General features: G+C 38.8%; 1 protein-coding gene across 14 annotated transcripts in view; it reads left to right on the top strand.

Moving 5' to 3' along the window:
- Positions 1-17,827, top strand: part of IDE (insulin degrading enzyme) — a 56,174-nt gene that overhangs the window by 33,888 nt on the left and 4,459 nt on the right. For 8 of the 14 annotated variants that reach the window (XM_083740862.1, XM_083740858.1, XM_083740863.1 and 5 more), the window contains exons 15-24: positions 1,456-1,600; positions 4,142-4,252; positions 5,004-5,124; positions 8,403-8,494; positions 10,870-10,981; positions 11,705-11,872; positions 12,368-12,640; positions 13,294-13,355; positions 16,900-16,972; positions 17,285-17,352. In XM_083740862.1, the coding sequence (XP_083596988.1) occupies positions 1,456-1,600; positions 4,142-4,252; positions 5,004-5,124; positions 8,403-8,494; positions 10,870-10,981; positions 11,705-11,872; positions 12,368-12,640; positions 13,294-13,355; positions 16,900-16,972; positions 17,285-17,352 (1,225 nt within the window). Of the gene's footprint in view, positions 1-1,455; positions 1,601-2,076; positions 2,222-4,141; positions 4,253-5,003; positions 5,125-8,402; positions 8,495-10,869; positions 10,982-11,704; positions 11,873-12,367; positions 12,641-13,293; positions 13,356-16,899; positions 16,973-17,284; positions 17,353-17,827 lie in introns of all 14 variants that reach the window. The other 6 variants (XM_083740855.1, XM_083740859.1, XM_083740857.1 and 3 more) reach the window with 1 other exon arrangement.

Consider the following 17,827-nt stretch of genomic DNA (forward strand, 5'->3'; position numbering starts at 1 on the left):
CTGAAAATGAAATTTAAGATAAAACCAAGTAAGTTAGGTTTTTACACTTAATATAATTGTTAGCTAATTTCATGGTCCCATTTTGATTTTTGAGGAAGCATGTGAACTGCAGTGCTGCTTAGTTTGGTAGGGGAGTTTATAGATAGAAACTTGGGTGGTTATGTATCTTGAAATGATAATTCCTATATTAAGTAAAATGTAGTCATCCCCCCAAACTTCTTTATCTTCTGATGAGTTTTGTATTGAAAAGGTTTTAAAAATGAGGTCTCAGCCTTTTCTAATTATGTTGTTTCTGCTTGTGATGGGTCTCTACAATAATAGCCTTGAGATAAGATGTATATGAAAATGCAACATTGTCCAGTGAGTTTTAACATATATTGAGGCCGCATACATTTCTGGGAGCAAGTCTGATTGAGCCCAATGAAAGTTAACTTCTGAATAAATAGTGTTGGTTTGCATGTCAGAAATCATCGTGCAAAGGGTCACTTGTTTCACATTATTAAAAGAACATTCTGGTTTTAATTAAATGTTTTGTTCTTTGAATCATTATTCTGCCCCATAATTATTATTTTGCTTTAACATGCTGAATATTGTTGTACTTTTTATTTTACTTATGATCGAATTCTTCAGTAAGAAATGTTGCTTTGTGAACAATTTACTTGGGCGATGTTGATGATTTCATATTTTTAACTGCTATATGTATATATCCATAATAGATATTAGACCATACTGTACACAAATTACTTCTGCTCTTAATCTGGTTTGTCACTCTTAATATGTTGGTGCGAAGCAGTATTGTTGAAACATGACTTGAGTCTTTGAGTTGTCTTTACCTTTGGAAGTCTGTGCAGCGTACTCTTCCTCCTTGGGATATTGCAAAAATATATCAGGGTAGTGTTGTGTGCTATAGCTAAATACAAAACTTTGATATTTTTGTGCCTAATATAGAAAATGCCAGTGGTTTGGTAGCAAACCTATAACTGCACTATTTCCTGATTTTGTGAAACCAGCAGCTGTGTTCAGTGAGGTTTAATCCTGATGACAAGCAAGTTAAGTGTGAGACTGTCCTACTTGGCAAGCTTTTAGATTTATCCACTGTGGTGATTTTTAACTCATTGTATATTTTAAGTGTTTTACATATGTTTTGTACTTGTTTGTAAGCATTTGTCTTTGTAGCAAATTCAGAATAATGTGAGCTAAAAACGGTTTTGTGTAATCTTACGCAGTAGATTTAACATAGATGTAATACGTGTGTGTGTGTGTGTCTCAGTATGGAATTGTTTAATCAATCTTTCCCCCTTTAGCTGTGTGTTTGTGTTCACATACTGTCTTAATATTCTCATAACAGGAAGCAGGATTTTCTTTTTTACTGTGTCCTTGAGATCCAGTATGGAGGATCTAGCAGAACTGGGAAGTAATTGCCGCAGATATTTTACTTTCAACATTTTCTTCCAGCCCATTTGCTTACGTGGATCCCTTGCATTGTAACATGGCCTATTTGTACCTTGAGCTACTCAAAGACTCCCTCAACGAGTATGCATATGCAGCAGAGCTAGCTGGCTTGAACTATGATCTCCAAAATACCATCTATGGGATGTATGTAAGTACCAAATCAAGGAGAATCTTAAAAGCCTTAAATTTACTTCCACTAATCAGAAGGAAAATTGCTGGAAGCAATTTTTCAATGGCTTTTCCAATTGAGAACCTGTTTTTTTTCAGTTTCTTTTTCAACCTTGATTTCTAGCTATACTTTCTCATAATTTGAAATTTCTGGAGTCTTCAACATTTCCATTCGCATTCAGCAATTTTTGCACTTCATTTTACGTCATTCACCAGAATATTTGCAAGATTTTTTTTTTTACTTAAAACTCAAATTTACAGTCCGAATTGGAGTTGAGATACTGCTCCATTCCACTAGAATTCCGAATGAGAAATCAAATTCCCAGTGTTTCATTCCCGAGAATATTAGTTATGAGGCTGCATATACATACTCTTCAGTCATGTTTCTTCATCCATTACCGTGTCACTCCTTGAAGTATCAAAGCATCCTTTTGTTTTGTTTTTCTTTTTTGTTAGTCGCTACCTTTATGCTGATCCTCTCCATTGCAACATGACATACCTGTTAATCAGGTTATTGAAGGATGATTTAAAAGAGTATACATATGCAGCACGCCTCTCAGGTTTGGTCTATGCCATTGCATCAGGAATGAATGCAATACTTGTAAGTAAGATGGGGGGGTGAACAAGCAAAAATTAGATGGCGTGAGAGTTGAGTGCTGCTTGAAAAAATGGCTACTGGTTTTGTCCTCCTTTGCATCCCTATCATAAGGGTGTGAGACTTGTGCAGTTTTATAACCATTTATTGAATGGTTTGGCCATGATTGGAATGGTTTTTTTATGACTGAGAAGTGTGCTGATGCATTACTGATCTGCATTTCTTACTCATTTGTATAGTCTAGTAACCTTGAAAGAGTTGCTATGTTTTTAGTTAAACATGGAGTTCTGCTGGCTTTCAGTCATTTAGATCCTAATATATACTTAAAAAATTAAAAACCCCAGCCACCACCAAAGTACTGCAGGGCATCTTGAAGACTAATACATTTATTGCAGCATGAGCTTTTGTGTGCCAGAACCACCTTCATCAGACATGCAATTTACAAAATATTACTAACTGCATTATTGGTATGAGAAGACTGCATTTCAGAATCAAGATGACTTGTGAAACAGGGTCCTTATATAACAAATGAGTACATTAAAAAGTGATCTCTAGTACATGACTATTTCCTTCCTAAACTTTTCCAAAACATTGCACTTACCTTTAAGACTCCAGTAATCTCTGTGTAGGTCGTATATTTTCTTTATCTGACGAAACATGGGGCTGCTAAAAAGCATGCTTTTTAATGTACTGGTTTCGGTGCTAAAATTGGCTGGGGGAAAACACCACAGTTTTATAGTATTTTTGCTTATTTACATTTGTAGCTTGCCATTTTTTCCATCATGGAACTCGGTGTGGTTTACAAAGTGTTGTTCAGCAGTCTCTCATCTCATCAGACCTATTTAGCATCAGCAAGGTTGCCAAGGTGTTATGTTTTCAGACTGCAACCTGGGATCTAGTCAATATGAGTCAAGTCCATTCTAATTTCTTTCACCATGTAGCACAGGGGTTGGGGAGCCCTTTTGACTTCATAGGCCAGATCCTTATTAGGATCTGCCTCAATGGCTTAGTTTGCAAGGTTGGCAGAGCCTCCCACATACCAGTCACCAGACATCACAAATGACAGGTGAGTAGGTGCATCTTGCAGGCAGCAAGGTGTTGCTAAAACAAAGGTTTTATCCTTTATATGCGCAAGGAGCTTTGCAGATGCTGCTAGTCACCAGTACCTGCAAATCCTCTTTTTTCTTCTTCTCCTGCTCCTCTAGCTCCCTATACACCTTCAGAGTAAGCTCCAGAAGGGTGGAGAAGCCTGTGCAGCATGTTTAGGGGGAGGGCAGGAAAGGGAGAGGAAACTGAAGTCACATTGCACAAGCAGCACCCAGTTGGCACTGCATTCGATACAGCCTTGTGTGTATGGTGGTCAACCGAGTTATGCAATGATTTTATGAACCTGTCATCTTGAGGCCTTAAACAATTGTAAGTCCCTACTTCTTAAAAATCAGTATATAATGGACTCTTCTGCTTTATTAACTGTGGAACAGAAGTTTTTCTTTCCTATATTCTTTTCTACATTTGGGTTCCTAGGATACTTTTATTCTTCATTTGGAAGAAGAATGATAAACTACTCTTTTCATTCCAATTAGCATATTGCTTTTCTGATTTTAATCCTGGGAAAGAGCAACAACATTTCATTCCGTTTTCTATTACCTGACGTTTGAAGCATTGCTTTGCAGCATGGAACAATATTTGTTTTCCACTATAATTTTGCTTTGTAATTGTAATAGAAGATGTTAAGCCCTGGGAAAAAGTAAAGCAGTAATAATATCACACATAGACTTCCATGCAAACCTTAGTATTTCCGGTGAAATAAGGGAGAATGCTTCCCAGTGTTAAGAAGTTGCTGTTTGCTGCTTTGATGGACAATCTAGAATTCTAGAAAACAGAATATTTCAAACACATAACAGCTTATATATCCTTTTCCTATAGCTTTCCGTAAAAGGTTACAATGACAAGCAGCATATCCTGCTCAAGAAGATTGTTGAGAAAATGGCTACCTTTGAGATTGATGAAAAAAGATTTGAAATTATCAAGGAGGCGGTAAGCCATCTTGAACTTGACTTTGATCCTTATAAATCAGAATATCAAGCAGCCCATGCTATCAAGCAGGGGAAGACCCCATACATGCAATATTCCATTCCTTGAAGGCAGGAGGGGGTATACAGGAGCCTAAAAGTTCAAACAAATTATGAACAATGTGTAGGGAATGTACATATTCCTGCAGAAAGGTATAAGACTGCTGGGGGCAATGATTGGACACACTTGGACTGTCGTCATTTGCACACTTGCCTGAGAGTAAGCTCCGTTTGAAAATAATGTGGCTTCAGAGTAGTCATCCATAAGATTTAAGTCAATTAAATTTAGTGAGGGCTTTTTCAGCTGTGACTCTTTCTTTCTGTAGTTCTCTTCCTCTAGCCAGCACATATATACTATTTCCCATTCCTTAGTGCTGATTCAGAGATTAGGAACAGACCACAGGATCCCATGCTTCTTCTCCTCCACCTGCCAGCTGCTCATCAATTACAGGCAAATTCCTGATGTGTTTTATTGGCCCCAGTATTGGTTGACAAATGCTACTCAGGGTAACCTTTTAATCATGGATGAATAATGATTTGCCATCCAGCTTCAAACTATTATATGAGATCTCAGTTAAGAGGGAGCCCTGTCCATCTTGAAGGGCATTTATTTATTTTATCTGACCATATAATTTGAATATAGAACACCAAAAAATCAGGCAACGTTCATCGCAAATCTTCATTTCTTAACCATTATTTTATTTTAACCTTGTTAGTACATGCGATCGCTTAATAACTTCCGAGCTGAACAACCACACCAGCATGCCATGTATTACCTCCGACTACTGATGACAGAAGTTGCCTGGACCAAAGATGAATTAAAAGAAGCTTTAGACGGTGAGCTGCTGCCAGTTTATATATTTTGCGCATTTTAATTACATATTTTCTATCTAATGTGTATTTTTACTTGTTTTGATTTTAAAATTGTTGTTTATTAGTCAAGCATTTTTTATCTCAACTGAACTTTGAGCAAAGTATTTTAATTTCATCTCAGTCTTAAATAGTATCTGCATTCATACTGCTGTTCTATGGAGGATATGGAGATTTTTAGTAATTTAGATTGACTTAGTGGTGGTGAGAAAACCTTTTAAAACCTTATTGTCATGTTCTAGGTTTTTAAGATCTAAATTTAGAATTTAAATAATCCTTAATGATAACCAAAACCATATTTGTTACAGAGGGAATATTAAAATAACAAAGCTTTAAGCATTTAAAATAGGTCCATTGTGAAGAAGCTTAGCATAATCATCAAAATATCTTTCTCTAAAATATATCTAGTTTAAAATTATCCACCAGCAATAACTAGTCAATCCAAGAAGATCGTAAGCTTCCAAAAGCATGCTCAGATGTGAAGTTTGAAGTCCCTCACCGGAAAGTCCCACAGTTTTGGTGCAGACAGATTTCAAGAGCTTAATCCCCCTTACTGGGGCTTCATTTAGTTCAAACAATCTGCCCTTAAAGAGTGCCTTTTAAATTCTGGGATCTAGACAGCATAAAAACACTTTAAGAAATTAAATCCATATTCCTGTGGAAGAAGTGGTTATGCAGTATGACCCATGTATATATAATTTGCCTCTTATTTTTTACAGTTGCAGTTATGCAGTTCTAAAATTCTGTTTGATAGTCCTAGGAGAGGGGTCGCCAATATTGCCCGCCCCCCGTGTTTGACTCATAACTCCCATTAGCCCCAGCCAATATAGTCAGTGTTCAGGAATGATGTGAATTGTAGTACAAAACACCTAGAGGTCAGTACATTAAATATTCCTGTTTTCAGATGAGATTTCCAAATACTTTTCAGAACCCCAGCATGCTGAATGCCATTCCTTTCTTCCACTTTCAAGTCCTGTTTCCCTATTACCTTTTAAAAGTCCAGAGATGCAGCTGTTCTAGCTCATCAATTTTCTCTGAGTCTAGGGAAAATCAGAACATTGGAGAAAGGTACAGGCACTGCCACTCATCTGATCACCAAGCATAGTTGGTGCTTTTCCAGGTTGGCAAGCTCAACCTCCATCATATTAAGTCTGTGAACTCTGTAAACACTCAGTCTCTTTCAAGACAAAGGCAAGCACAGTAATATTTGTTTTATGCTTTCAGCCAGACTCATACAATTTGCTCTACTTTGTTCAGGAACATTGCATGGGGCAGGGCAGGATATAGGTCTCGGGAAGAAAGCAGCAGATATTCAATTCACTCACTCCAGTTTGCAGCCACATAGCTCACTCAGGGCTCACGCTGCTCCACTTAGAAGCCCATGTCTGTTATCAGACAAATGAACTCGGCCAACACAAACTCACGAGTGATTCTAATGACAGCAACAGAGAATGAAGCAAAGGGAAAATCACTATCCAATCCAACCTAGTCCCCATTCCCATCTTCAGGGCCAGATGTAGACTAAATGGTCTTATGGATGAAATCAAACATCTTTCTAGTTTAGCATTCTGTTTGCAGCAGCGGCCATCTATATGCCATTGGAGATGCTCACAAGCAGGACATGAAGACAAGAGCCCTCCTCTACTGTCCCCCTCTGTTGTCCTTGCAGTAATGGGACAACTTCATTGCATGCAGCACTGTCTTTAAGCGACACAAACATCAGCACCGTCTGGTCAATATAATCTCAGTTGAGAGGGGGTTCCATAAGTGGAAGTCCATCACTGAGAAGGCCCTGCTCCACTTCACCACCCCATGGGCCTCACCCTCCAGCAGCACCCAAGCAGGACTTCCTCCACAGGTCTTGGAGCATAGACTGGGCTGGGGGTTATCAGGGGAGGTGCTCCTTTAAATACTTGGATCCCAGGCTGAAGAGGTCTCGTACACCAGTACTAATACGTTGAATTGGGCTAGGCAGATAACCATCAGTCAATGCAGAATTTGTTGCAATATGATCCCTTCTTGCCTCCCTGTGTAACAGCTAGCATAATCATTCTGCGGTAGCTGCAGCCTCAAGAACAACCCCAAATACAGCATTCCTATGTTCTCTACCTCAGTGTTTTTCAACCTTTTTTGGGCAAAGGCACACTTGTTTCATGAAAAAAATCACGAAGCACACCACCATTAGAAAATGTTAAAAAATTTAACTCTGTTGCCTATATTGACTATATATAAAGTAATTCTCTTGAATAGGAATCAAATAAACACAAAGAAAGTATTTTATAATTACTTTATTATGAAATAGTAAGTAAACAGAAATATGAAAAATTATAAAATACTTTATTTTTAAATCTTTCGAATTTTTCAAATTTTTCCCATGGCACACCAGGCAACATCTCGCGGCACACTAGTGTGCCGCGGAACAGTGGTTGAAAAACACTGCTCTACCTTACCATCAGTGATATCAGAGATCTTATTTACACAGCATCTATTTACTAGTGATCCATATGCCTGGCTGTAGACAGGCAGGAGGAAGAAATTTCTTTCCAACATTCTCTCTTCACCCCCTGACCCTATGTAAGTTTCCCATCTTTCCCTTCATACACTTCTACAAGGGAGTGGAGGTGTGAAATCTAGGTTATGCTGATTGTTTAGTTTCTAAGGTTGATTGCCACAATCCACTCTGGTGGCACTTAAACATGTGTTTCAGTGGGTGTTTGGATGTGGCTGTAGCTAAAGGCATTAATCCTACCATACATATCTATTAAAAGTTTAATTAATTTCAAAATAACCACCAATCTCTGAAACTGCCATTCAGAAATAATTGCTGTCAAGATGATGGGGAATGATAAACTACATGTTCTTTTATGTAGTTAACAGCTTAAGCTTTATCTTCAGCCACCACCTGAATGACTGTTACTATTTTTGAGCCGGGATGTCTGTTTAGCCTAACTGCAGTGCAGCATAGTCTGTCTGTCTGCCTTTCTCTTTTCTTTTCTGTGTTGGAATCTGGGTCAAATAACATGTGAATTCTAAGCAAGGCAAACTACACAGTGAGCACTGCAATTTTGTCCTGGAAACTTTCCCAAACCTGAATATTTGTGAAGAAAACTCCCACTGACTTTTGTTGATTATTATAATTTTCTTTGTCATCTTCTAAGACATGTATTGCATTTTAGGATGATATAGGCCTTGTTTTTTGAAATGGAAAATGTGATTGATTTTAAACGTCTAAATATCTATTGTAGATGTCACCCTTCCCCGTCTCAAGGCCTTTATTTCTCAGCTGTTGTCACGGTTACACATTGAAGCACTTCTCCATGGCAATATAACAAAACAGGTTGGTTTGATACGTTTTTCACCAGAAGCAGATTTATACTGATAATTGTACATAAAATGAAGGGTTTACTTAAGTTTCTCTATCTTTTGATCCATGCTTGCTTTTTAAATATTCATAAGCTTTTCTGTCATTGAATCTCTCTTACAGGTTTGCTTGTCCAATATTGTTCTGTGGGTGTCTTTAACTAGAGAAAAGAGTATAAAATAACACAGAAAGGCTATTAAATCTATTTGAAATGAAATCTGCACAATGCTGTATCCCAGACTTAGGTTTCTGTTTCTTGCTACATATATTGGGGCAGTACAGGTGCACAATCATATCTGTGATGTCTCTTTAAGCTTACTTTTCACATTCAAGATTGAACTGTTTGGCTGTGTGATGCTTCCTTTTTGTCCCAGCTAAGTAACTGACCCTGTTAAGTGATTTCTTAAAACCAAGCAAAACTACTTGAATGTTCAAGGGACTTGCATTCCAACATGTATTGGAATGAGCTTTCAGGCAGTTTATACTTCATGGTATCTGTGCAGTCTGCTTCAGTGATGAATTAAGGCTGTAAAATTGAATGCTAGATCCACACACTTAAGTTCTCAAACAGGCAAATAATTTGAACCAAGAGCATGTATTTAAAATAGCTGAGAATGAAGTCAGTAGCTAATGTTAAATGGCAGTCTGTGAGCTGGAAATAATAGACATTGTGACTTTAATGTTATAGTATAAGATTGCCTGGTACAGCTTTGTGAGATGTTTGAATATTATCTTAGCAAAGGAGTTCAATGCAGCGATGTTAATGGTACTTTTGATGAAATTATAGAGCTAGTTTGCTTCCATACCTACCTGTAAAATGAAACTAGGGTCTTACATATTTGCGCTAAGTATGACAGCTCTGTATTGCGTATATTGGTTGGATAAAATAAGTAAAAGGAAGGTACCAACAGCCATGATTGTAGAAAAAACTTTAAGATACTGTATCTGTAGAAACTGTATATATTTTATGATAAGAGGCAACAGTGAATGAGCATGTCCAGCTCACTTATTTCTGAGCATCTTAAAATAACCCTTAATGCCATAGTAATGGTAAAAGAATTTGACTTAAGGCAAACCAAAAGGGCAAGGTCTCAAAGTCCTCCTGCATGAGCCATTAAGGACTAGTAAAAACTATTTGAGTCTCCCCAGATAGTGAACTGCGCAGTGAACAATGACATCTACCATACCTGGATATTTGGTTTCATGGAAGAGGAAGTGGCTTTCCTATTTGTTTAATCAAACCACACCCTGGTTTAGCATTTTTAAATGTTGGCTTTTCTATGCAAGGTTACTTTCTGCGATGTTAGAATCCAATAGGTTTTGGCTTACTGAATTTTAATTTTAAAGCACATTTTAAATGAGATTTTCTTGAGTTCAGATCAGTTGACCCAGCCTTGTAGTTTTCATTTTGAAGTTGCATATCTGAATATGACTGTATCTTTCAAAAAGGCTTTGGAGTTTTGCATCTCTATAAGCACAGTTAGCTTTTAACAGCCTTTATTATTTTGGATTTAATTTCAGTACATCTTGATGAGTTAGCTTCCTCTATAATGGCTTTCCCTAGAGTGACTTCAGGCTTTTTTGTAGATTTCTTACTCATTATCGTAAGGTTTTCTTTGGTACTTTAATGCATAGTGATTTTGATATCAACTCCAGAAAGTAAGACTCCTCTCTGGAGATGGTCAAAGGGTTTTATAACATTGGCTTGTCAAAGGCGTTTTTGCTGTTTGTGCAGCTGTATTGTTTTAGCCCCATGATGCATACGTGTCTCTCGTAGTTACAGGCTTAAGAGGACCATGGTCTTGGACCTTAATCAATGCATAAAGTAGGAAATGAAGTGGGAACTAAGGAATTGTGTGGTTTCACTAAACTTTCAGAAACCAAATGCAGAAGAGTAAGAGACAAGAGTAATATGGGGCCCTTTGACCCATAATACAGCAGATACTGGCTGTGGACATCAAAGTAGCAATGAGTTGGCATATTTTCTGTAAATGAAGAGGGGTGGCAGGGAGGAAAAAACAATTCAGCCTTGTGTGCTAAGATGTAGGGCACAGGCATTGCATATAAAATGTGTATTTACTTATTTTTGAAAAAGTTGATCTTGTTTTCTAAAAGTGTTTAAAACATAATGTAGAAACAGAGATTCGGCCTTTCAGTTTTGTGTGCTTCATAGCTGTCGCACGTACTAACTCGACTTTGCATTCCAAATGCTTGCATCTGCTGCAATTAGTCATCTCCTTTTCCTTTCTAATTTCGCCATTTTCTGTAATACCTGTTATCCTTCTGTGTGCTACCACACGGACAATTGCCAGGAGATGAATAAAATCTCCAATGAATTTCTTCTCTTCCAGGCTGCATTAGGAATTATGCAAATGATTGAAGACACTCTCATTGAGCATGCTCATACAAAACCTCTGCTTCCGAGCCAGCTTGTAAGGTATAGAGAAGTACAACTGCCTGACAGTAAGTTGTCCATTTGGACATAAGCTATAAAACATATAAAGCTGAGGTTCATGGTGCTTACATTTGCAATAAGTCAGGATGAAATTTCTTGATTTGTTTTTAGAAAGTGACTTGCTTTCAGTACTGCATGGCAAATATTTCAGAATCAATGCCAAAATATTTTTTTTGGCAACAATAATCTAGGTCTGTGTTGTGAATCTCTGTGTTAGTTTTGGAGGAAAAGGTCTTCCTCACTGAATAGAGTGCAGAATTACTATGCAAATGAAATCACTCAAGTCCCAGTATTTGACTTTCAAATATATATCCTGAATTTATTCACAGTGTGCAAAGAGTTAAGCACTGCAGAGTAGGAAAATGGATAGCAATGTGTAGAGGTGCATCATGGGCAGATCATGCACCATTTTGGGGCTAGTTGCTAATGTGGAAACGGGAACTACTGTTTACCAAACCACTCACTGGCATTGTTTGGGGTAATTATGCATCTGATTATAATATAAGCTGAAGTTCTTTGCTCATGGAACAAAGAAACCATGACTAGAAAAAGTAATTCAGTCCTGGGCCTCCAGATTGCATTTATATAGAGTACTTATATTTTCTTCTCTAAATTAGTGTACATCGCATAGAGAGTATTTCCCCTTCCATTCAAATTCTGTTGACGATGGATGGTTCCCTGCTTGACCATCTTTCAAAATGACCCTCTGCATCATTTTCATGTTTTTTTAGGAGGATGGTTCGTCTATCAACAGAGGAACGAGGTTCATAACAATTGTGGCATTGAAATATATTATCAAACAGATATGCAAAGCACCTCAGAGAATATGTTTTTGGAGCTCTTCTGTCAAATCATCTCAGAGCCTTGCTTCAATACCCTGCGCACTAAAGAACAGTTAGGTAAATAATAGATTGCCTCGCTCCATAGATCACCTAAATATTGTTACAGTGAGTAGAATTTGGATTGTATTCTTCTACAATACAATCTATATACAATCACTATAGTTCAATGTAATGTGCTGTCCATGTGTTGGCTATGGAATCTTATTGCTGGTTTGGGGCCCTTCATGCTCAGTGACAAATCAATGAAATCACTGTTTCAAAGAGATATAGGGGAATCATGAAAGTGATTTATACAATTTTAATATATATGCTGTTTTCTTCATGGTCAAAATGCATAATGTGAGATTCCCTCCATTAGCTTGCACGAAAGCTAAAACCTGAGATTAGTTACGATAGTTATATCATCTATTCACTTGATGTAAGGCCATTTAAGGCACTGATGGTCATGTTAGAATTTGGCCAGAATTCAAGGGCAGAAATACAAACCCCTTCTGTCTTTTTTAATTATTTATTTAGTGAGTCTAATAGAATGAATTATTTGGTTTTTCCAAGGTTACATTGTGTTCAGTGGTCCACGGCGGGCAAATGGTATCCAAGGACTACGATTTATCATCCAGTCAGAAAAACCTCCACACTACTTGGAGAGCAGGGTTGAAGCTTTTTTAAAAACCATGGAGAAGAGTATAGAGGACATGTCTGATGAAGCCTTCCAGAAGCACATCCAGGCTTTAGCAATTCGTCGCCTTGACAAACCAAAGAAACTGTCTGCTGAGTGTGCAAAATACTGGGGCGAAATTATTTCCCAGCAATATAACTTTGACAGAGGTAAGAAGCACTCCCAAGCTGGAAATGTATTTTTTTTTGGATGAAAGCTTAACAAAAGTAACAATTCAGACCATCTAAAATGTACCCACCATGCATGATAAAATAATAATATTTGGTTCTGGAATACACTTAGAAGATTAATTAGTGTCAGTCACAATGCTGGGATGCTGCACATAGCCGGGGCGACCCGGTCAGATGGGTGGGGTACAAATAATAATTTTTTAAAATTAAATTATTATTAGCTATTTCTGTGGTATTACCTATTTCTTTGCCCCATCTAGATCACATTCCATTTTTGAAACCTGCCTGGCATGTATTCTTATAACCGATTATGTGATGAGGTATTTGCATTCTAGAAATTCCAGTGCTGCCTTATCCCTTCCTTTGCATCAGTCTAAGAACATAGGATGCTTGATGCAGATACTCCTGATCCATTAATCATAGCTAAGGACATGGAATGTCACATGGGCACAGGCTTCAGAAAATGTCCTGATCCTTCAGGATAGCAATATTTTCAGTGACAGGTGTATCCCGGGTATAGGGCGGTATATAAATTAAATAAATAATAATTATAATTACAGTATGTTGAGGTGTTGTAATTTGAAGGAAGTGTAAATTGCATAATTGTATTAATTATAAACTTTGTCGTCCAGATAACATTGAAGTGGCATATCTCAAAACTCTTACTAAGGATGATATTATGCACTTTTATAAGGTAAGCTGATCATAATATTTCTGATTAGTTTGCTTCTGATTGTAAAATTTAAGGGAATATATTAATAACAGTTTGAGAACTTGATAAGCATCACAACTTTTATCTAAATGGAGTCTACATATACCAGATGTTAAAATGTTGCTGTGTGCTATGAACATGACAATAGGGCCTGTGAGTAGATTGTTCTGTTTTTTATTTTATTCCAGATTCTTTTTACCAAGGTAAAAATGTTGCTCCCCAATTATTCCCTAGTCACGTATCAGAATGCTTGCTAACTTAATTCTGTGCATACTGTCAGCATAATTCAAACATGTAAATGATAGTTTTTCTCTCTTTTTTGTCTGGACAAGCCAAAGCTCTTTACAGGAACAATTATATATATCTGGTGTGGGTTAAAATTGTGACACTATGTTCTAAAAGCTTTTTAAAGTACATGGGGGTGGGGAAGAACAACTATTTTTGTTGTTGTTCTTTAGCCAGATTCTACAAAGCACACGTTGTCCTTGGGGACATCTCTGCAGCTACTATTGTCATTGTTACGTATAGCACCTGAACTGTTTGTATGCTGTATTTAAGGAAGTTATAGGGTTGTTTGAACCTTGCAATCAGCTCTGTATATATAACAGGAATTGGTGATTTTGCAAAATTAATAATATTGCCTTATTGAGCAGCTGCTTATTGCAATACAAGTACGTAGCAGAGGAGTCCTATAGTCCAACTCGGTGGTTCTCAACCAGTGGGCCGTAGCACCCTGGGGTGGCTTGAATGATGGTCACGGGTGTCATGGACAACACTGGCCTCTGTCTCTCCTTCTTTCCTTCCCTCCCTCCTCTGATATCCTCTTGCATCTCTGCCTCCCAAAGGCTTGCACAGCTGTTTGTTGCAGCAGCCCTGGCAATGAGCTCCCCAAGCGAATTGTTTCTCTGGGGCTGGCCAGGGGATGCTTCCCAGGCCCCTGTGGGGCAGTGGGAGAAGGCACCTCTCTTTGGGGGGGGGCAGCTCAGAGACCAGGGGCAGCAGCTACCCAGAGGATTCCCAAGGAGAGGGGAGAAAAGAGGAGGCTGAGGGAACACTCCACAAGGGAGAGTGCTTGAAAAGGGGTGAGGGGCTGCTAGCTCTGCAGGCAGGGAGTGACATGGCTGGGCTCAAGAGGCCCATGGGGTGCCACAGAAAAAATATTGTTGGTCATGGGAGCCATGGACCCAAAAAGGTTGAAAACCTCTGGTCTAACTCAAGCCCAGCTTGGAAGAGACGAGGAGAAAAAAACCAACAGGAACAATACAAAAGATAATAGTGTTATTGTTTTCCTGTCCTCCTTGTGGGCTTCCCACATCCATTGGCTTGGCCATTGTGAGAGCAGAATGCTACACAAGCTAGGCCTTTGGTCTGATCCAATAGGGCCGTTCTTATGATATTAACAGCAGTCATGCTCCCAGTGTCCCTGGAATAACCACCCCAAATCAGGGGCAAGACTGCAACAACACTCACATGCTACATGGACACAGAGAGAGGCAATCTGTGCATGCTAAGAGAGGTGCAACCATCAGGTCACAATGCCCACAACTTGCAAGAAACACAGAAAGCTAAACAATGCCAAAAGGCACAGCGCTAAAGCAGTAGCGCACATGCAAAACATTTTGCTTATCCCCTCCAAACTGCCAGTGGAAGAAAGCAATACGACCAGGTGGCAGTAACAAGCAAGGGTGCAATGTGTGCAGCTTGCAAGGCAGGTAAAAATGAACATGTTAAACATATTCCAGGGCTGTTGGTTCAAGTTCAGACGAACTAATTTCCCCCCTTTAATAGCTGATGCTTATTAAAAAGGGCATGGTCATTACAGTTTTGAAGTGACTCAGATAAATTCATGCATGCTTTTTGGATCTTTGGTTTGAATATCCTAAACAGAATACATGCAACATATATGCCAGTATGGGTTTTGGGAGTAGTACAACAGAACATGGTGGAGGTGGACAAGGAAGCACATGACTCTTCAGCAGTAGAAGCCCCACTAATTAACCCTCCCCCCCCACACCCCAGGCTAGAAACCATACAAAAGGGTATTTCCTTTTGTGCCCCAATGGTTGCAGAGCATGAAGCACTGAGGGAAGCCAAATGCGCATGCAGCTGAAAGAGGCAGCATATAAGGGCAGTGCACATCCCTTTGGGTCCCTGTTTTCAAACAGCAGAGTGGATTAGGAGAGAGCTCTGAATCCCTATCCTGCGTGCCCTGTCTGTCAAACACAGCTGCTCGGTGTGCAGTTAAAATGCATAGTTGCAGACTATGTAATCAAGAAGTAGAAGATGTGCTTTCAGTGTCTCCACACCAGGAGCAGTCATGAGGATATCCAAGATGATAGCCATGCTCCTCCTATCAATCCACCCCTTATGCACACACCCCAACACCATATTCCTCCAACCACACCCCCAGTCCATTCATTCCCCCCATCACTGCATCTGTCCAGCTTTTGCATGCATATACACACACACACTGCAAGAAGGGATGCAAGAAAGGGAATGAAATACTGTGCAGCATTTCTGTTGAACAGATTATAAGGCAGCTTCTTTGAAGTGAGGCAAACTTCTTTCTGCCAAAAAGGAAATTAAAAAATATTTTGGAACTGAAGCCTCTCTTAAAAAAATAATTGTGTAAGGAGCTTGCCATTAACTGTCCCCCCCCCCCCCGCAACTTTGGAATGGAGATGCTTTTTCTAGAACCACTTTAGTTACTTTTAATTATGAATGCTCATTGTGTTCAAGTCAGTGCTAATAGAACTTGACTGTGCATTGCATGATGGTTTTCAGTAGACTTGTCATTATGGCCGATTAAGAAAATGTTAATTATTGATATAAGTGCATTGTAGTTAAATTATTTGATTACAGTTGTAGAAGGCAATTGATTTACTCCCCAGCTAATTCTGTTAATGAAGCTTTTAAAAGATTTGAGCAACTGACAGCTAGATCGACTTTGAATTGCTTACTCTTGCCATACATTTTAATATTGCTCTTAAGCATTGCTGGCGTTTCTAGATTATTCAAAAATGGCTCTCATCTCTAGTAAGTGCACCTATTTCAACATTAATTTTATTTGCCTTCCACAGTATGTGGAAGAGATTTCGGCAGAATTTGAGGTTTTCTTGGGCAGGCCGCAAGCACTATGTAACAGCCAGGGTGAGTTAATGGGGTGGACTCACTGGCATAACTGAAATATTGACAAGCCAGCCCTGCTCAGAATCAGGGAGGGGCCCAGTAGGTCAGTTTTGTTTAACACTGAACAGGTGTTTTCATGTTTGCGAAAGAGTGACTTGAGATTGTATAAGACAGCATAAGAAGCAGCAGTTGGGTGCATATCACAGTGTGCATAGGCTACATATTTCTCTTCCTTTTTGGACATTCCACCCTACTTGGATAAAGTGTCCTGCTTGGGTCAGGCAGGTCTGCTCCGGGCTGGCAGACTTTCTTGCACACTTTGGTCTGCAGTGCAGATGTTCCTGTGCTTTTGTTGGAATAACCGATGGTCATCTCTCTTTCCTCTGTCTTTCTGTAGGAGATGTTGTCAGTTGATGCTCAAAGAAGGCACAAAGTATCCGTGCATGTACTAGCACGGGAAATGGATTCCTGTAAGTACTGAGTGCCTTTCTTTGTTTCCAAATAATCTTCGCTCAAGTTTGCACAGAAAAACACTTGGTAGAACAAACAGAATCTTTTGCAAAGGATGGTTATGACCTCTAGTGGATTGGTGGGAGTATATTCACTCTCAGGAGTCCTGGAGAATAACAAATGTGAGGAAAGTTTGCAAGTGTGCAGATTTTCAAGCAGTACGAAAAGCAGTACAACCCTTTGCTTTTAATGGTATGCTTAATATCTGTCTATAAAAGTAGATGTTTTCCTAGAGGTTTATGAACTGTTGTTGTTGTTGTTGCTTTAAACAGGCCCTGTTGTGGGAGAATTTCCATCTCAAAATGATGTAAACCTGGCACCAGCTCCACCACTGCCACAGGTAAGAAGTTTTTTAATCATTTATGAAAAAATGAGAGTTCCCAATATACGCTCCAACACTGTTATTACTCGCTCAGCCTTATCATGTTTAGAAGTAACCACCACCAGGAAATGCATTACTCATGGAACCTATCTGGCTGCTATGCTTGGGACAGCTTAACCACTGTGTGAACAAGCCTTTAGAAAAATTGTGAGTGTTGTGAATAGTATAGATTTGGGGTGTGGCACTTCTGGTACATGGAGCTAATTAGGCCCAATTAGGCTTCTGTATTTGGCCATTTGAAGCAAACCACACCTACCTGTCAAGCACAAAGAGATGTTCCTGTCTTAAGATTGTCATCATAACATATTGGATATATAGTTTTGTAAGAATCCACTTTTTAGGCAATCTTATCTTGTAAATTTTGCGACTGAAGGAAGTTCTTATGTAAACAAGGTTTGGATCTTAGTTATTATTTTTTTTGCTATTGGCTTTT

This window comes from Podarcis gaigeae, assembly GCF_964106915.1.
Source record: "Podarcis gaigeae genome assembly, chromosome: 5".
In the NCBI taxonomy this organism is placed as follows: Eukaryota; Metazoa; Chordata; class Lepidosauria; order Squamata; family Lacertidae; genus Podarcis; species Podarcis gaigeae.